Source organism: Telmatherina bonti (genome assembly GCF_933228915.1).
Source record: "Telmatherina bonti genome assembly, chromosome: 12".
NCBI classification, from domain to species: domain Eukaryota; kingdom Metazoa; phylum Chordata; class Actinopteri; order Atheriniformes; family Telmatherinidae; genus Telmatherina; species Telmatherina bonti.
In genome coordinates this window covers 25,492,765-25,514,160 of record NC_136610.1, presented here as the reverse complement: position 1 = coordinate 25,514,160, position 21,396 = coordinate 25,492,765, and the positions used below count along the sequence as shown (strand labels likewise).

The following is a 21,396-nucleotide window of genomic DNA, read 5'->3' as shown; positions in this document are numbered from 1 at the left end:
TTAGCTACTGACTTGGCTGGCGACTACTGATTGGCCAAAAAACAATACTCAAAGCCGCCCTCCTACTTATTTAGCAAGCACTACTGCACCACTGAGGTCCCTACACTCACGGCACAATGCATAGTTAATCAGTTTCTCTGAAAAAGTAGTTTTTCACATGCTATTTCTAAAATTATGCAGAGTTTCAATAAACAATAGGACAGTGTAACATGTTGTGGGCCATTGTTCATCTGAGGCTAAACTAGCCTCAAATTAAAAACTGGTTCATGTCTTTTTGTATCCCAATACATCAAACTTGAGTCACATTTATAAATTTATAGATTTTATATCAGAATTTTTCCTTTGTTGCAGGATGAAAGAAAAGGCTGTATGAACTGGAATTTTTTTCAAGTTCTGTCATATTAGCTTCCCTCTGCAGAAAAAGTAACCAATACTCAGTAAAACAGACATAATAGAACTGAAGACAGCCAGAGTGTGTCTTTACTGATGCGAGATTGACTTCAAAGGTACATCTATTTACATTCTACAGTCTACAGCAGATGTATTGTGGCAAAATTAGATTTTTTTTTTCTAAATCAACGATCAATACATACTAGTAGATTGGAGTATTAAAGCTAAATGCATAACTAAGGAGAAATAACTGAAATTGTTTCACCTCAAGGCTTGCTTTTGTGCACTGCCTGTAGACCCGCTTATGTAGTTACTTAGAAGAGAAGAGCTCCAAGTCAGTCTGTATTCCCTGTAGCTCTGGTAGTGCTGTGCACTTTAAAAATACAAGACCAATGTTAATCCAGGTTCAGTCCCTTTCTTTGTCCCACAACTTATAATGCAATTAAAGTAGTTGTTTTTAGAGCTTATGCTAAATCCTAGTCATCTTCAGATGAACATTTCATTTTGTTCTCCACCATTTTGCTTTAAATGTACATGCTGCCATTGTTCACTTGCTGCAGCCTTGTATAGGGAGGGAGGGAGGGCCGAGGGCTTCAAGAGGACAGAGAAGGTAGAAATTCATGTAAAAGTATGAACTTTTGTCGGACTGACTGGTAAATACGGGACTGGAGATTAATACAGAGAGTATTGGGTGTATGACGTCATGCTATACCCCAGATGAAATTTAGCATTTTTAAAAATTTCTTTAATTCAGAAATGACGATTTTCAGCTTATTGCCCTTTTAACTCTGGACGGAGAAAGTCAGAGAAAACAAGAACTAGAAAAGGCACCCCCGAGTCAGATCGAGTGGATGACAAATATACGTTTCACTGAAAGTTATTTTAATCTCAAGACAGTTTAATCTCAGCAACAGTGACTCAAAGTGACCTTTGCTATCAGTGGCAGAAGTACATTAATTAGTTAGACTGTGATTTTAACAAGATGGCCTATTCCACTGATTGTGATGTGAGTCAACCTAAAGGCACTAAATTGTATATTGTAACAGCAATGTCAAATAACTATATTCTTTATTTACAAAAATATATCTTGAGAGAAAAAAACATGAGCAAATCCAAACTAAAGTAAATGGTAAAAATCCTAAATAAAGCTTGTCCAAACATCTTTACTGCTATCAACAAAACGTTTCAGGAAATCAGCAAAAAAATTAAACGCAGAAGAAGATTGATGTAGCAAGTCAAGTCTCAGTAGTAATATTAAATAAAATGTATATGAAATAGATGTGTGTGTGTGTGTGTGTGTGTGTGTGTGTGTGTGTGTGTGTGTGTGTGTGTGTGGTCTTTGCAGTTAAAAAAATCTTGTTAGTACACACCATTCACTTTGTTTTTAAACCATCTGGCTGAAGCTTTAATTGACAGTGCTGGACTGGACAGTCTCAAAGACAATGGAACATCACTCTTTCAATATTGCAAACATAAAACCAGAGAGCAGAGAGCACTCTTACTGGTCATAAAGCCGAATGAGACCAGTTGTATTTTCAGTCCTGCTGGAATAACTTGATGTTTAACAGATGCTTTGATATTATTGCTAACTTTACGAGAGAGGAGACGAAGGCTCCAAAGGATTTTATGCTATTTCACATGGAATGAGTTGATAGTGTGATGCTGCACAAATGTATAATTTCTCCCTCGTACAGCATTAATTCTGCTGGTGTCAGGCTCAGTGCTAAGGTCAACAACTGAGGGAAAAAAAGACTCACCTTGTTTCTGGAAAAGTTGGCTGCTGACAATTTCAGTCATTGAGGACACTTTTTGTTTCTGGAGTTTCTCAGGTGGGATGCAGGAATAAAAGTCATGCAGCAACTGACTGAGGAGAGAAAGTGACAGGAAATTAGATAAATAATAGGCTGATTGTAGGGATGGGCGATATGGCCAAAAAAATAAAATCTCCAATTTTTTTAAACCAAATCCAATTTCCAATTTTAATAGATTGTTTCCCCTTACTGTAAAGAAAAAAAATTACAAATGTCAAAAATTATTCTTTTTCAAAAATGCATTTATTTTGATCAGCCTAGAAGTTTACCTAAATTTAAAGTGCAACAAACAAGCTGTTAAACAAGATTGTAAAAAGAGATGGCAGGCGCTGCCACTGTAAACATTATAAGAAACAAGTGCGTTTCCACTGTGAGATAGTTTTTAACTTTTGATCATACATTTAAGGATAGGCCTCACTTCACTTGTGCAACTTTATTTCAAAATAAAAAACTGATGAATAAATAAATAAAAATGCATCCTCTTGAAAGAAAAATAGTGATTCCTTTTAGAGTATTTTGACATTAAATAACCAAAACAATTTCCCACATTGGCAATGAGGTAATAAAAATTAATGGTTTCTTTACACTTAACATGTGTTTAGAGAAAATTGACCTCTTTGATACTAAATACTGTTTTTAAAAAATCTCTGAATGTTAATTAAAGCTATATTTCTAACATACATGTATTATTACATTCTTGCTACTTTTTGTTTGACTTACACATTTTTGGCAAGAAAGACGAGCCTGTCAACTGCATCTGGCTTCAGACCCCCGTGGATGTGACAATGCCCCCTCCCACAATGAAAACCCTGCGTTTCCATTACACCTAGAACTACGCAGAAGCTAAATATCACCATAAAACCCACTGCTATAAAAGTTTTTACAATCTCAAGAGGTAGTTTTTCAGACATTTTGATATAGAAATATATTGCAAAAGTGGAATGGAAACACTTTTTTTTACTTTTACGTGTCCCCAGACGTGACATGGGGGTTGTGACCAGTTAATTTCTGGTAAAGATGGCGCGGTGTGGAATAAAGAACAGCAAATTTCATAGTTTTAAAAAAGAAAATGAGGGAGAAAAGCTTCGAAAATCCAAAGCAATTTCTCCGCAGCAACTAGAAAACCCTAAAATAACGCTACTTGCCCACTTTGCATTAACCACAATTACGAAACGTGATGCTTATGCACTAAACACTGTTCAATGGAAACACCTGCAAATCACAACTGTTGTTTGTCAAAATGTACAAATATCGTTTTTATTTTGCGAAAAAATTGAATGGAAACGCAGAGGGGGCACTTGTACGTTTCTAGCTGCCATGTTGTTGTGTTAACACGTTTCTGTGGGAAACCAGCGGGAGTGCGCTGACGTTACTATAAGGTACGGAAGCCCAAAAGGTGCTGGCGGGGCAAAAAAAAATCCAGATTTTCATAAAAATAAATCTTCATAAACAGCAAATTCGAATTAATCGATTAAATCGATTAATCGCCCAGCCCTAGCTGATTGTTGGATGCGAGGGCAGAAACAGGTCTGGTTTTTTTTTTGTTTTTTTTTAAACAATTGCAGTAACTATTCAAAAACATTTCCCTACACATTACACATTACAGATTTTTAATGATAGAAATATCTATGGTCCTTGATAATTTGCAGCATTTGCTTGATCCAAAGATTAACACATCCCTTTTAGTAAGTTCACTTTAAAATCTCACCTATACGGTTACAAAATATGCAGCCTCTATAAAGGAAACAAATGAAGTAACATTCAAAACATAAGCCTGAAACATGAGTTGGGCAGTGTATGCTGCATGAAAACAAATGAGCCTGCACATGCTTTAATGAAGACACAGGTTTGACTTACCACCACCACCACAAATTCAATTTCAGAATAATTAAACAGGCTGCTTGTAAGCCTTGATGCCACTTAGAAAGATTGAATGCTCAGAGCACGGCAAACCCTCTGTCTTTTTTTTCCTATCTGTATCTCACTTTGTCTCTGTCTCCTCATATTATGCCGCGCAGGACAACAGCACTTTTATTAATGGCATAAAATAATGAAATGTACACGCAAACCAAAACATGACAAAAAGGTGTGTGTGTCTTTTAATGTGTGTAAGTTGACATGAGAATACATTAAGGGTACAAAGGCTCATTGCAGACTTATAAGGCCCACTAATCATCTGAGCTGAAAGTAATTAAAATCCAAAATGGCAGTCTGTAGCCTATGGACATGCAAAGGATGGACCCAATAACACCAACAGCTGACAGATCTTTGCTCGGCCCGTTCCACAGATCACAACCACAGGTGAGTTTACAGTGCAGAAATGAATCTACGCAGGCGATAAAAAATGCTTTGATGTCCATGTCCTGCACTGCGATTGTAATTCACACGGCCTGCTTGCGGAAAGTGCTCGGGGCAATTCTTATCAAGAATGCAGCGGGGACCTTACTTTCAAGTTCAGATGGTTCAGATAGGTTTGTGTGTGGGTGTGTAAAGAAGTGCAGAAGACAATAAGGAATGAATGAATATGCGTGAAAGAGAGGACATGAGAAAAATGAATGACAGATGATAAAATATGAGAGCACATGCCCTGACATTTAACTCTGCCCTTCAGCATTTTTGTGCCCATGAACAGATGTGTGTGTTCTTTTAGTGTGTCTGTGAGCCAAGTGTTAGAAACAATGAAGGGGGGGGCTGAAGAGGCAGATGAGGATAATCTAACAAGCATAGAGAAACACACACAGAGGTCACAGATAAGAGAAAGGGGAAAAAATATCTTAACATTGTACAAATAGAGAAATGTTTGAAACCTGTGATTTGAAAAAGTAAAATGAAAAAAAACTAAATAAAGATTCATGGTCAGTCATGTCATTTCCTGGCCTAAAGAGTTCATTTCATGTTTGATTGTAGATCAAGGAAAGGTTAAGTGAGCCATTCTAAGCCGTTTCCTTCTTCTGCAGTAAGAGAAGAAAACAGAGATGAGTCGAATGGTTTTTGTTTGATGGTTTCCGTAAGACTGTCATCTTACTCAGGGGCAAACCGAGGAGCCCCTGAGTGGGTGCGAGTGTTTGTCCTTGTCTCTATGTCAGTTTGATGAGATTTTTATTACCTGGTAAGAAAGTAAGGCTTAACCACTGTGGACTGTGTGGGAGGCAGAAGAATGAGGGTTACGGAACAAAGCCAAGAGGGAAACTCCAACAGAGAGATCCTATACATCCTCTCTGTCAAAGCACCTGAATGACACCAAGGATAAGGTGCTGGCGTGTGTATAGGCGCGTGTGTGTCCATGTGTCTATATGGTTTTGTTTTTAAGGATGAGCTTACCTCAGGAGTTTGGCATCAAATACTTTCTCAACGTCATGCAGGACTGTTGGCAGGTACTTCAGAGCAGCAACCTGATGACACACACAAAGACACGCGCAACAAAAATACACTTAAAATTGCTGGCTTAAACCCCTGCAGAAGGTGACTTTGTTATCAAACAGGTTATCTTCACTTGTGTGAGAAAGAATATATTTCATTTTTTTACTTGGCTGCTTCTCTCTTCCAAACTTTCTGTGACTGGATCTGTCTGAATGTTTGTCATGGTGTAAGCAAGCAGAATAAGAAAAAGACATTATGCAGCGGAATACTGATGCAGCAGAATCTGGCAAAAGAGGTGGGATCATATGGAAAAGGAAAAAAAAACATTTTCAAAAAAGGCAGAGAAGAAAAAAGCTGAGAAGAATGGGAAGAGAGAGTAAAGACAAGTAGAAGCAGAAGAAGAGTAAACGCAGGGTGAGAAAACAGGATTACCCTGAGCAACAGCGTAGTGGTGTAGTCTGTTTTCATCAAATTGTTGATAGACTCGAAAAGCCTCCTGAGCGACTCCTCAAACTCAGCCTGCTCCTTACCCTCGTAGAGCCTTGGGAAAAAAAAGAGAATGAATGGAAATGCAACCGGATGAACAGACTGACACACAGAGTTGGTGATGAATGTGTGATGTTACATGAGGATGGAGTGAGGACAGACATATGAGCAAACAACAGGCTTCATGAATAATCACTGGGAGTAGATCAGGCATGGGGGAAATGATCAAAGTTGAAATACATCAAGATTCAGAACACACGGCATGACAAAACACAAATTTGTAGCCAAAGGATTAAAACATCTGATTCTTGTCAATCAGAGGGCGCAACGAGCGAGTGAGGTTAAAGGATGAGCCAAACTCCGGATGGAGCAAAGTCATTTACAAACTACCACAGCTTTAGTTATTATGGATTTGAGTCCATATTCAGTCTAAGAAACAGAGCTTTTTGCACCATGTTGCCCATGCTGGAATCATGAATAAAACAGTGATCCTGACACTTTACAACAAGAACAAAACCAGACAGAAAATGAATGAAGGAAGAAGGTAGGACAGCACCAAAGTACGGAGTGTGCCACATCACTACAGAATCTTATGTTCCCATAACTTCACTCTTCATTTAATGTACTGTCATGTTTGTCATTTTTACAGTTTGAAATAAAAAAAAAAACTATTGGAGGATCTTTTGGAATTCAAAATTCTGGAATATTGATTAGCGGAAAACCTGCCTAAATTCCTTTCAATTTTGTATCTCTAATAAAATAAGAGAAGTACATTTAAAAATTCTACACAACATTTATCCGTCTCATGCAAGCATCTGCAAAATAATGAATATTAACCCTCTCTGTTCATTTTGGAATACTGAGCCAGAAACTCTCTTACACCTGTTTTGCTGTTGCCCTCCCTCTAACTTTTTTTGGAAGGATGTTGAAAAATTTATCCTGAATAAAAGTGGTCACTCTGTATCAATCACTCCCCAAAAACCTTATCTGCATGTATAATTGCAATGATAATTTTGTTAATGTATTATTTCGTATACAGGCGGCTGAAATGGGTTTCCTCCGCAGGGTGGCCGGGCTCTCCCTTAGAGAGGTAGGGTGAGGAGCTCGGTCATCCGGGAGGGGCTCAGAGTAGAGCCGCTGCTCCTTCGCATCGAGAGGAACCAGTTGAGGTGGCTCGGGCATCTGGTCAGGATGCCTCCTAGACGCGTCCCTGATGAGGTGTTCCAGGCACGTCCCTCTGGGAGGAGACCCCGGGGAAGACCCAGGACACGCTGGAGGGATTATATCTCTCAGCTGGCCTGGGAACGCCTCGGGATCCCCCCCGCAGAGTTGGCAAATGTGGCTGGGGAGAGGGAAGTCTGGGCTTCCCTGCTTAGGCTGCTGCCGTGTGCAAATGTTTTCTTGTAGCAAAGAGTTTGCGTCTCTTCCAATATCCAATAGCTCCAACATCCAACAGGAATAAAATATTGAATGTAACACATACTTAGCTTTAAAAGTACAGCAACTAACAAGTAGCAGATAAAAGAAGATACCTCAAGATGCATTGAAATGATTAAATAATATGCAGGGGAAAAAAACATCCACTCTGCCTTGGAAAGAATTCTTCTATATACCCAGTACTGTTTCGTTTCTCCTTTTTTTATCATTTTTATTTGAATCATCTTGAACTTCCATCACTTGAACCAAGTGCTACTTTGCAACACTGTTCTTGTAATAATTACAATTAATAATTAGCTTCATTAGAACGTAATAAAATCTTCCTTTCATTCAAGCATGAACTTGTAAAAATCCTCCTTAAGGTAATCCCCATATCACAGAATTTCATTAAGACACCTCGTCTTCAGCTGACTCAACTGTGTATTTTTGTTTTCCTCTAATACTTGCAGTTAAAAATTAAACGTCATTATCTGACATAGTCACACACTTATGAATCCATGTCTAATGCCAATTTTTAAAAAAGAAAACTGAGTATTTCCTACTTTTTACACTTGTAAACATTTCAGATAACTACTCATTTTAGTGAGATTCATTATACTTCAATTTGTTTCTTCTTTATAATTGACACTGAATACACTGTGGAGAAAATGATCACTCGAGTTACTCTTTCTATATTGACACAGAGTTATCCACAAACACGTGAAATCACATCTAAAGTCTGTATGGAAATGGAGCACCAACATCATACTGCCTGTGTAATCATACAGTTGAGTAAACTTGCAATTCAGTGTAATAAGTTTCCTCACAAAGAGGCACAGAACTAATACATCATTATGTTTCCACATCTAAACCAAGCAGCAGCAGGCGCTGACCGCTGTAGTCATAACATCCACTAAGTTAAAAAACTGGGTTATCTTTGTTGCTGCTATTCACACGTCATTCAAACACCCACGCATCCCAACACCATCTATTAAATCCCACTTCCTCCATGCTTTGCAAATTTTACTCTCATGTACCCACTTTCCCACCCACCCTCTCTTCTCCTCACTATCTTTGTGTGATTCTGTTGCCCTGTGCATTTGTTAATTACAATAGTGAATGCTGGAGGGATGGATTAGCATGTGGCACACAACAAATTTAGCATGTGGAGGGAGAGATTAAGCTGTAGCACACAGAGGTATTATTACTGTGGATAGTTATGATTACAGAAGCACAGTCCTGCTTAATCCACCAACCCTGTCTGTGTTTAAGGATGTGTGTAGAGAGATATCCTGATGTATTAGGGTCAATCTTGATCTGATTACAGTCAGTTGTACACTTCCTCTTTGCATTCACTACACTCGCCTAAAATACTTGTTTCTTGCTTATAAGTACTTTATTTGCAAGGTGCATGAGGAACTGAAGGAATTACTGCAACTTGTGAACACACACAGACAGGCTGAGGCACAATACAATGCAAATCTGTCAGACATGTTCTGCAACTTGTTACAGGAGACAGGAGGAGCAGGGAGTGGCATAAAGATATGACAAACTGCAGGGGGTGGAGGCACTCAGGAGGTGTGTATAGGAAGATGGCAAGATGAATTTACTATACTTGTGGGTACAGAAAAAGGGAGAACTATAAAATATTTTTAAAAACATCCTGCATAAGTTATGAATATTACATCACAAATATCATCTTGTGGTTCATTATTTCAGTTCCTTTCTTGATCAGCTGCTTAAAGTGATCCATGCTATGACCAAGTGTGAGCAAATTTGAAATTCAGGTGTTTTGTTTAAACAGGAACGGTGTACAGACTAAAACTGCTGAAATGCACTACTGCTTTCAGATGTGTCAAAACAACACTTTAAAAACTAAGATTATCGAGTTGTGGCTGCGTGCCTCAGCAAACAGGTCACACTGCAGTTTAAAGCAGTGCATGTCCACACACAAAGGATACGCATGGTACAAGCAGCAGAGAAATTCTCCCAAAAGATCTGCGTTTTTATGCCAACAAATAAAGTTAATTCTTCAGATATTGATCTTGTTGCAAAGAGGCACCATATTCTAAATTGGAGAATCTTCACACACTTTATTTAACCTGGCAGAACGGATCGATGATGACAGTGTCCAGACAGGGACAAGATTAGCGTCACTGACTCAGAAACTGGCCAAATGTGAAATATGGTCATTTGTCCCTTCTGTTCCTGATGAATGGATGAGCAAACTGATCTAATGACAAACATACTGATAAAATGCCTCCAGTCAGTACAGGAATAATTAAAACCCTTTTCTTGAACCGATCAGTGAAACTTTGTATTGAGCTCATAAGTGCATTAAGTGTTGTTAAATCCAATTTGCACTCAGGTTTATTCATGCAGAAGGGGCTTGCCTTGGGCTTATCAGTAGAATAGAAGGTTGGAATTCATTAAAATAATGTTGGGTTTGTAAAGCTTGAAATGATTTTCTGGTGGATGGAGTTTGTATCACCGAGGCCTGAGTGTTATATTGTTATCAATTTTACCTCATCCTTGCTTGTAATGAGATATTCTTTCTTCCTATCAAAACAAATGATGTCAAATTAATTAAATGTTAAGAAAATAATAACAGGATGAGAAAATCTAAGAATTGAGGTAAGTAAAAAAGATTTCACAATCTTAATAAAAGATTTCATCATAATATAATAATCATTATGATGAATCACTTCACATTAATAATAGTTCATAAGTTTGAAAATCCAGAAAATTAAAAAAAAAACTTGTTACATATTATATTATTTTGTATATATATATATATATATATATATATATATATATATATATATATATATATATATATACATGTTTGTTTTTTTAAATAACTGGAGAGCTGAAAAGTATGAAGATGGTAATAGAATGATGCAGTGAGAATACTGAACACAGCAGGTGATCATCTAGACTAAAGAAAAATGGTTAGAACCATAAAGCATGAAGGGCAGTAAAGAGAGAAAACAAACTAAATCTGCAATATGGGTCCCTTACATATATATGAAGAAAACCTCCCACATTCCTAATAGTGTTTGCATGAGCACAAAGCCATTTTGACAAGCTAATAAATCTCAAATGGATCCACCTAAGTATTAATGACTGCTAGTCTTGATGGTGATGATTAAGCAGCCTCATAAATGCACTTTGAATACCAGATTATCTGTTGGCATAACCGGACAGTGTACCATACAAAAACTAATGTCATGTAATGCCGTCTTTAAATGCTGCGGATGTGGGAACTGTCTGCACCATGTAGTTGGGAAACAACAGAGAGAAGAGATAACATAGAAATAGAGAGAGAGGCTTATCGCTTTGGGATATCCAGGGGATTTGACAATGGCAGCTTAGTCAATCAGAAGGCAGAAGAGGGTTAATGGGATGCACAACCGCATACGGAGAGAGACATGTAGTCTGTCTACATCACAGTAAATGCCAACACTTTTACACAAAGCAAATGGAAACACATATGTTGACCGACATGGGAATTCCCTCTAACGCAAATAAATGAGCTCTTCCTCTAAAACAACCTTCAAACTCCACAGTACTGAGCCTTTGCTACTTGCCATTTGATCTAACCTTATTGAGATGGGAGGCAAGTTTGCATCCATCTTCTCTGCATCTTGTTATGCAGATATTTTGGTACACTTGGCTTTACCTGCAAGTTCACTCTCAGCAGCACTATTACAAACACATGGTTACAAATGTTCAGTTTGGTTATGATTACTGAAGTTTAAAAGTATTCAAAGATATTTTCAGATAATATCTTGCATATTTTCTATCTTGCATGTTTTCTAAAACAATCAGCAGATGCATTTAAACCTTGCGCATAGAGCCAAAACTTCATTTGTTTGAGGAATACTAATATAGTTTACCATGATTGCTGTAGCAACCCCCTGTCTCTATAAGACTGATGGACTGGCTTTTGTCTCTAACCGGGGTCAACAAACACTATTAGAGCGTCATTAAAGTGAGCTAATTTTGGTTGTCTAAAAACTCAATTCTGTAAACTCAGATATGGTTTACTCAAATGACTCTGGCAATGTACTAAACTGGTTTAAAACATACTACTTGGATACAAATGTTAAAGTGGAACTATTATGTGCATGTCAGGCTAATTTATTTTTATTTCTGAGACCAGAAGGGCTGGGATTGATCGAGTTATTGTCACAAATCGCTTTATTTACTTCAGACTGACCCTCTCTGTAGGCTGTCAGATCAGCCTGCAGGCAAAACGAGTGGATTGAGACTCTTCTGCATGAAGCCCCGCCTCTCGCCACTGCACTACATCGGGAGTGCGCACCGCACCTGCTTTCACCGTCATTGTGACATCCCATAAACAGAAGGATTAGGCTAATATGAACTCAATTAAAAAAAAAACAAAATACAATGTCAACACACAGCATACAGCCCTACATGTTGGAACCTGAATCAGACCCTGAAAACGAAGTGGAAAACATCAACCCACAGCAACGAATGCAGCAGGATGTCTCTCTTTGGTAAACTCACCAGCCATCGTTGGAAATAACTTTATCCGACGTTTTCCACCCACCTGATGTATTTGTACATGCCCTTGTTAACCAGTAGAAGGTAACCAAACACCGAACCCTATCCCCCGGGACGTCACAAGGATTTCCAAGTAGAAAAAACTCTCTAAAACGACGCATTTTTCGTCGCCATGGAAACCGAACGGAGAGCGTGCTGGAACTCAAACTCAAACTCAAACATGCATTTAGGTGATAAAAGACAGTGCCGTTCACATGTCTGATGAGGATTCAACACTGTAGCACTGTAGAAAGCTCAGAAAACTCGAAATACCATAATTGGACCCCTTTAAGTTAACGATTGATTCTAAACATGCAAGCATCAGTACACGTGATTGAATGTCTCATGTATTTCTTTGTTGTCACTCTGAAGTGACCTCTCTATTTTGCCTTGTGGTGGCTAAGACAGAAAACTCAACATCAGCAAGTGTCAGATTCATCACTCTACAGCTTATAAATGGTGTTTACACTCATCATATGGTGTAGTTCTGGTAGTTCTCTCAGCACAGTTGGTGTTTCTCTCACTGGAATCTTGTCTGTTCATGCTGGCTGCCAATTCAGCAGTCCTGCCCTGTCATTAGCTCTCATTTGGCTGCTGCACTTCATCATCAGTACTTATTAGCCACATTAGTGCTGTTATCAGCACCCTTTTTTCTCACAGAGCTGTCAAACACATCTACTTTAGCAATGCAGCTTTACAATGCTTTGTGCATCTTTGAGAATATTTATTTGCTTAATTGAAAGTACAAAATCTAAATTTTTATTATTATGGAAAAAAAACCTGCAACTTACTGGGAATACAGCATGCGTGAACGGACAATAAATTTGAAGATATACTCGAGGGCTTTAAGGGTGCGGAGGATGGGCTCACACTGCTCTCCTCGGCTTGACACATCCAGATACCGCTTCAACACCGACATCAGCTTTCTGGGAGAAAACGATACAAAGTGGAGGAAAAAGGAGAATGATAAAAAGTAAAAGAAAAAAGAAAGACAGAAGTAAATCAGAACCATTCAGGCAGAATTGTCATTTCTTTCCTGGTGTCCTACAGGTTGGAAAGTTAATCATCAACTCCATTTTTCACTTCCATAGAGCAGAAAGACAAAACGCAGCAGAGTGAAAGCAAAGGAAGAAGAGGAGCAGATAAAACTCCACAGGACGTTGCTGTGGAATAACAGCCAAGCAGTACTTCATACCTCAACAGATGTACCTTTCAAACTAACAACATTATTAATTGGACTTGGATGCTTGGTGAAGAAATTACTCTCCAGCACAGGCACACTTCACAGCGGCCTTAAGTCACACACATAAATACTTCAGTGTGTCAAAGCACCCAGAGAGAGGTGTGAGTGGCTCAGAGTTCAGTCTATGACCAGTTTATGACCAACATTACCCACCCCATATCTTCCAACTTGTATTGTCTCAGTGGCATGCAATAAAAGAATATTAATAACACATAATAAACTGTTCCAAAAAAAGAGTCAATTGGTCTGACTTCATGATAAATCCATTTCTATAAAATGAAACCATGGGGTTGCTTGCTAAATTATTTAAAGCTATCCACTCTTCTTGTAAGGTAAAAAGTCCATTTAAAACCTGAAGTCTAATCTGGCCTCACTGCCAACAGAGAGACTATTTAATCCATTAAAATGTCCCTTATTTTGCTCAGATGCAATGGTCAAACGCAAGTTCAGGATACTTTATTCTTTTCGAGAGTGGTTTAAAATGTAGCAAGAGGGAGTTAGAGTTTTACATAAAGACTTTGAGCTGACAGGCAATGAGCTCAAGTGGCCAGCTTATAGAGGGTGGATACTAATATACAGGCAGGGGAAGGAGGAAGAGATGATGCAATAGATAATAAATAGATGAAGTGGAGAAAACAAAGAGATGCCATGAGGAGGATGATGGCACTCAGGATAACTGAGGAAATCATGGTAAAAAGAAGGATGCAACTGAATTTAAATGTTAAAATAACACAGTAAGAGGGCAGTGAAAGTTCAACTTGTTCAATTTCCACACAAGCTATACAGATTGGTGTGTTTCCTTATGCTCACTGAGTCAAATGAGATAGAATATAAGTAAAGAAGCAGACACAACTGAGGAACAATGATACTATAATCTTGTTCAGTACACCAGTAAATGGCCATATTCACATATTCTTCTTCTGCGTCCTTCTTCCTCTCTCTCGACCAACATCACATATTGAATCACAGGAAGTGCATGCCCACCTGTGAGTGTGAGTTGTGTCCTACATTCTGTTGTGGTTAATTTAGCTCACAACTGTGAAAGTCTAAATATTGATAATATTCATTGTGTTTTTCTGCTTGCTTCTGCAAACTCACGACTAACTATCTGATTGTACTTTATGCCATTTATACTACTGTGAATACTCAGATAAGAGTTACTTGTATCTTTGACATCCTTAACTTAACTAGATAGATAGAGAGATAGAGAGAGAGAGAGAGAGAGAGAGAGAGAGAGATAGAGAGATAGAGAGAGAGAGATAGATAGATAGATAGATAAGATAGATAGATAGATAGATAGATAGATAGATAGATAGATAGATAGATAGATAGATAGATAGATAGATAGATAGATAGATAGATAGATAGATAGATAGATAGATAGATAAGCAGATAATAAACTCTTTTCAGTAAAAACATACATTATATATATCCCTGTCAAAGGGTACAACTGTGTAAATGCTACTGCATTATTTTGCAATAACCTGACAATATAAACCTAATTATCACTGTTTGATTGAGGGAAGATGCAAACAACTTATCAGCATATTTTTTATCATTTATCAGCCCTGCACAAAACAAATAACATGCATCATTTGCTTAAAGCTGCGTATTTGAGGTCTTGTGTGCTCAGCTGCCATGTGTCACTCTGACCGGCACAGCTGGGAGCAGGGAAAATGCCGTAATATTGCCAAAAATCAATTTATTATTTATCTAACATTTTAAATTTCACTAAAAGTCTTTGAATGTTGCTCTGATAGAGAAATGCAAATCAAAATCACAGGTGCAGCACTGGACCCAGATGTGTCCAAGAACTGGTTGGCTCTGGTCTCTGCTATCATGGTAGTGCAATAGCTGGGTTCAACAATAACCTTTAATTCATTCAGGGATGACACGGCAAGAAAGGGAATCTGATCAAAAATGCAACCTACTTGTATGCGAGTGTGGCACTGAAATGTTGCTTGATGTAGGCCTCCAGAACTGTGTTGAAGTGCTGGAATTTTCTGTCAGCGATCAGCCCTATGATATATATCTGTCAGACAGAGCAGAGAACAGAGCTGGAGTTAGTGACATGTTTACATAGCAGGAAATATTTACAAGGCAGATGAGGGTTATTTACAGTCATCTGATAGACATGCGCGTGTTTAGAAAGAATGACAGCTAGACATGTTAGACTCAAGACAGCTTGTTAAGAAACCTTCTGTGTGTGTTGACAAGACACACACACACACACACTGAGTCAGATCCAAAAAACATTTTCTCAGAAAACAGACACACATGCACACCTACCAGGGCATCAAACACAAGGATGTCATAGTCATCAGTCTGGGAGTGTTCCATCATGATGTTGAACAAAGCATCAAGTGTGTCCTGCAGAAACTACATGTGTACATATAGACAAAACAGAAGGGAAGTGAGAGTGAACTCATGTCAGTCCACATTCTTACACAAAGACCCTCCTATTCAGAGCACTGACCTTGACCACCTCCTCTCCATCAATGATTTTGAGTTTCTCCAGGTTTTCTCTGAGGAGTTCAGGTCGAGTCCTCCATTTGAGCAGCCCCAAAAGACCCACTGAAGGGAGAGAGGATGTTTTCTGTTCAGCTGGATGGACTGGATACTGCTGACTGCATGCATGAGGATACTGCTCGAAGCCAAGGTGGTAGTAAAAGCTACATTTGACAATCAACAAATTATGGGATACCTCCAGGCATCCCATAAATAAAACCTGCTACCTTGACCAAATATGTGAGAAAAACACTGGGTACTTTGTAAATATCCTTTCATGTTGGTGTGTTTTGTGTTGGCCATGTTTGGTTCAAAGTAGCAGGAAAAAAAGCAGATCATTTATGTTATCTGTCCTGTGAGTGTCATGCTCCCTAACTGTAAAAGAGGTTTCCATTACTCCAATGCACATCAACTCCTTCTCCCAAAAAAATGAAGCAAAAACGCTGATGGAAAAAAGGAGAGTTCATACCTCCAGTTGGTAACACATGTTTTCATTAATCCAGCAACAGTTTGACATTGGACATACTTCTCTCTCTCTGCTGGGTTTCCCAGCAATGTCAGCTCACTGCTCTCCCTGTCCAGTCATTTCTGACACGCCACACCAAGCTGCACATCTGCTGGGTTTGCTGAAGGGTCTGCATTTGTGTGTGCGGTAGTAAATGTGGTAAAGGTGATTAATATTGCAGGATAACGTCCATTACAGTGATGGACGGGCTTCCTCAGTAACAGCTGTTGCACTGCACCTGTGTCTGATGCTCCTTACTGCCTGGAGTGGATGTGCAATTATGCTTTTGCAGATGTGATTCTTGTTGTCAGTGGGCCCTGCTTGTGTGGCTGAGATAAAATTCTCACACTCTTCTCCAGTAAAATCAATGTATACAAATAGACCACCTTTTATTCAGTCCATGGTCACAACACACACAAACTCTTGTAACTCAGGTGACGTTAAACTAATTAAGAAACTGTCAAGTCATTGTTAATTAGTTAAATGTCTTCTTTGGCCTAAATTAGCATCACTTGAACTTTCCAACTTTAACCTAAACATAACCCCGCTTAATCATGCAAGGAGATTGTTCCCTGTAGTTTAGCTTGAATTTTATGGATTTTCAAAGCATTAATCAGAAGTTTCAGATTATTTATTCACAGACTTTATGCTATTTTGAACCATTTTATGCCTACAGAGTTTAAAAGATGTTTTATATAAAGTAGTGGATTTTCCCTCTGTTGTTTTCACAGCCAGTTGAAATGATTCATTGTCTTGGCCTGGCTTTTTTTCTCCTTTGAAATAAGATGCTAATTATGGGGTTTGAACTGTCAGGTTTAATTTCAAACACCCTCGTTCCTCATAATTTCTACCCTGTCCAGCCATCAGCTTTTGTGTGTGTACGAATGAGTTTGTGTGGGTCCTTCCAAGCCTCTGGAGTCCAGTGTCACAGACAGGGTCTCTGAACAACATGTTCCAAGCACACTTGCACTTACCATTCTGGGTGAGTTTAGTGGAGCAGACTAGGGTGGAAATGGTGAAGCTGTCTCTGGAGCTCACTGACAGGCCTCCACTTCCAGACACACTGCTGGAGCTGCGACTCAGCCCTGACCCCCTGTGGGGGTCACCGTGGTGGTGGCGGGTTGAGGACAAAGACAAGTAGGAGTTTACATCTTCCATGCGCTTGCTGTCACCCTAAAAGAATATTGAACATGTTGAAACAAACTGATTTTGCAAAAGTAATAATTAAACTATGTTAATGAGAGAGCAGATGTTGAGTGGACGAGTCACACTGGGACAAGAATCATTTCGCCTACTTTAAATGAAACATGTCTTGATGCAAATGTGGGAGAAAAAACAGAAAAGTAAAGATTTGTTGCACTTGAAGTGATTCATGAGGATTCTTTGAAGGACAAGAATGATAAAAGATGATTGAGGCCACAAAGGTAATCCTTTAACGCAGTCATAATCATGCCTCAGACATTTCTCCCAAATTCATCTTCACTTGGTAATCTTGGCATGTAGGGGCCAGACAAAAACAGGAACCCATTCTTACAGCATTTTCATCTGACTTGTTCACTTAAAAGCAAAAAAAAAAAAAAGAAAATTAACAGAAAAGTAGATTTTTTTTTGCAAATGTATCTCTGGTTTTGCTTACATTATCATATTTAAAATACCGTACAGTTCAGTATTAAAATTTAGTACCTCGAGGTCATATTTTAAACACATAAACTTCGTTCTTGCTATTGCCCCCCCCCCTACTTAATGAGTGAGCGGCTGGAGAAATTGAGGAGTAAGAGATTGAAGCCACGAGTGGCAGAGAGATCAAGAGGAATGCAGGGATAACTAGATATAATCGAGAAAGAGGGCACAGGGGGACTATCCATTTGGTATTTCAGTGAATCATGAGTAATTAATCTTCACTGCGTTTGACATGTAATCAATATGGGGATTCAATCTTAGCTCTGGCTCATTTAACAGGAAGTCTATTTGGCTTCACTCAACCTGTCTCAGTGGCCATAATGTGTCCAAACTCACTATATCTTTAGCTCTGCTTTGATGACTGTTGCAACTATCAACTGACATTGTAAAATTATCTCCCTTGCGTTAACATATTTGTAACATTCATCTGCAGTTTACGTATTGTTTTATGCAAAACAACCCAGCACACTTGTGCTATTTTCAAAGCATAACATTTTAATAAGTCTTCGCTTTTGTTTAACCTCTGACATATATTTCTTATTCATTATATGATTTTATTAAGTCATTACTCTTTAATAGCATTATCTGCAAATGCAGGGATGGAGATGTGGAAATTTGAATTGCAAGGTGAACTTTAATTACGTAATGTTTAAAAAAAAAAAAAGCTATTTATGTAGATTATTTTGCTCAAGCAAATGCTCGATTCACTCATAAAGATATCTGTTCTGTACTGCAAAGCCCCATCACAGGCTATCACCTTGAAGACGACAAGATCATGCAGTCCATCCTGCAGAACTGTCCCATCGTCTTTCATCAGACGCACAAATGCCATAGCGAAGTTCTTCTCACTCTTATCCTTGGCTGAAGACATAGAGGACAAATGTAAAAACACAATTAGCAAAGCCACATCAAGGAAACAAGGAAAATGTTTTGTGGGGGTAACACTTTAAAAATAGAAGGAAAAATAATCTAATTTGAATAATAAAGTGTGTGTAATGATGCTAAAGGTCGTCTCGCAAATTGGTTACAATATATGCTCCAAGGATTAGCCAGAGTAGGCAAAGTTTTAGATAACCAGAGGATACTCACACTCCTGTGAGGAACGGTGTCGGAACATGAAGCGCAAATGAATTCTGTGCATTTCTTCTAGCGGCACCGCCACCTGTAAAATATCTCATGTTAATGCAAAACCCAGTAGAACAAACATCCTGTCTTAAGATTGTGTATTGTAAAAAAAGAAAAGCAAGTACTGGTTAAAAAAGTACTAGGATTGAGAGAATTGGCTGGTAAGTAAGGAAATTACTAGCACCTTAAATGTCTCCATCCAGCGGGGCTGTTTGATTTGGTAGTAGATGACAGACCTGTACTCACTGACCGCTTTATCGCCTGCTCCCAGGCAGATGGAGTTCTAGAAAAAATGGGGGAATGGAAAACATTTCAACAAAGGTGTGAGATTCTATTTTGCCAGTTTGTGTGTGTGTGAGTGTGTGTGTGTGTGTTCATGCATGCCTAAAATATAATGGTCTTTCAGGGATAAAAGCTGCAATGTGTGTGCAACTGACTATGAGTGGGTGAAATTCTACTTTAAATGACTCCACACACTAAATCAGCTCTCCTATTCTAAAACACTGACATGTGCGAGTTGGGACTAATATATACATGCTGCTCACCTGTATGACTTTACCCTCCTCGTCACAGACCCACATTATGACCTCCACGTTTTTCTGTGTTGTCTTATTGTACTTGTCAAAATCGCCACCCTGTAAGGTGAGGTAGATGTCATTTCGAACATCTCCAGGCATAATGATCTCTGGGAAGCCCAGCTTGCGGGCAACAACTGTGCTTCGGTCCACCAGGTGAGGATATTCCTTCCGGATCTGAACTATGTCTCCCACCAGAGCCTTCATGGTGACCCACAGACCTGCAGGATGCAGTTAGAAAAGGAGAAAGATTTCTGTATACTATTCTGTATAAGTACAGTTTTAGTTTAAAAACTATTGATGATAAAGCTTCTACAGCATCATTCCTGCCACTATGAGACTCCAAACCTTCTGACTTGAAGACCTTGAGCCCTTTTACTACCATACTGTCTCAAAGCATGTCAAGAAAATAGAAGCATTGAAATAGTAAAGGAAAACAAGATGCAGGCGTAGACTACTGGATAAGCCTTTGGCCAAGTTGACACTTACTGATGAAATTAATCAGACCCAGAAGAGGAAACAAATAGCACTGATGTATGATACGGCTTAGCTGTCAATCACTTACATAACTGATATTAACTCAAAGTATGATCACAGCTGCCTCAGTTGAGACCTTTAGATCTCTATACTCCACCAAGCTGACCAGCACTGGAAACAAATGGTAACGTATCAAATTGACATTTCTGTCTTACGCTGCTGTGCATGAGAGAGTTAAAATGAAAAGTTCACAGAACTTAGAGACCAAAGTTCAATAATATTACTTGGGCAAATAGATGACACTCAAGTGGATTTCAATATGGCATCAAAATGATTTTTCATTTCCTTTTCACAGATATATAAATTCAAATGAAAACCAAATGTAAGAGGAAAAAGTTTCCAAAACATTTACTTAAAACAAAGCAGAACTGCAAAGAAAAAGAGATGAAAGTATAGATGGATAAATACTTAATGGGTAAAAGTTTGACTGTGTTATAAATCGCCTACATACACAGAAAACCTTTTGAGTTCATTTATGTGAGAGAGTGTGTACAACATAAATTGTGAGGAGGGTGAGATTAGAGGAGAGTAATGTAAAAGGCAGACATCTGGTAGCCACAGGTGCACCTTCCATATCTGCGCACGAGGACACTTCGTCTGTGTCTGGGCTAAGCTCGGGGCCTTCACAATGAAGATAAAATTTGAGTAGTATGACGGTGCAGTCTAACATGCTGGGTTATGTGGAGCGTGACAGTGTCTGAGGAAGGAAATGACAATGTCAGCTATAAAGAAGAAGTAGCGAATCAGGTGGCTGGGGCTTGGTAGGACAAATTAAAGGATCATTAACATAGGTGTTTTTAGCGTTTATTTGGCGGCACCGAAGCACCCCTAGACCGAGGTAAAGCACCCCTAAAACTTGACTTGTTTTTTTCTTTTAGTGTATGTGTTTTTTTAAATAAATTTTTAAAAAGTTAAAAAAGTTAAGTTATAAAAGTGTAGAAATACCTCTTCCCCCCCCCCACACACACACACACCCCTTGGTGTGTGTGTGTGGGGGGGTTTGATCTATTGATCTATTGTCCAACCTCCCCCGACTCAGACAGGGAGAAATCTTAGCGCTCTCTGCTGAATGATGTGCTGCCTGAGTTGTTGAACTGCGATAGTGGTGTAGTGGCTTTAACCAGGATTTGTTGCACAAAGCTTAACTTCTACTTCATCCCAACACATTTTTATGATTACCAGTCCTCCTGA

The 21,396-nt window shown here is 38.7% G+C and overlaps 1 protein-coding gene across 1 annotated transcript in view; it reads right to left on the bottom strand.

Annotated features, from left to right (window-relative positions):
* The window catches only part of dock2 (dedicator of cytokinesis 2), a 105,244-nt gene that overhangs the window by 72,827 nt on the left and 11,021 nt on the right, over window positions 1–21,396 (bottom strand). The window contains exons 13-24 of the mRNA XM_079250555.1: window positions 19,639–19,889; window positions 19,278–19,376; window positions 19,058–19,130; window positions 18,726–18,829; window positions 17,263–17,461; window positions 15,752–15,849; window positions 15,565–15,654; window positions 15,207–15,307; window positions 12,824–12,958; window positions 5,994–6,102; window positions 5,523–5,593; window positions 2,148–2,254 (exon numbers count right to left, since the gene is read on the bottom strand). Of these exons, the coding sequence (XP_079106681.1) occupies window positions 2,148–2,254; window positions 5,523–5,593; window positions 5,994–6,102; window positions 12,824–12,958; window positions 15,207–15,307; window positions 15,565–15,654; window positions 15,752–15,849; window positions 17,263–17,461; window positions 18,726–18,829; window positions 19,058–19,130; window positions 19,278–19,376; window positions 19,639–19,889 (1,437 nt within the window). The remainder of the gene's footprint in view (window positions 1–2,147; window positions 2,255–5,522; window positions 5,594–5,993; window positions 6,103–12,823; window positions 12,959–15,206; window positions 15,308–15,564; window positions 15,655–15,751; window positions 15,850–17,262; window positions 17,462–18,725; window positions 18,830–19,057; window positions 19,131–19,277; window positions 19,377–19,638; window positions 19,890–21,396) is intronic.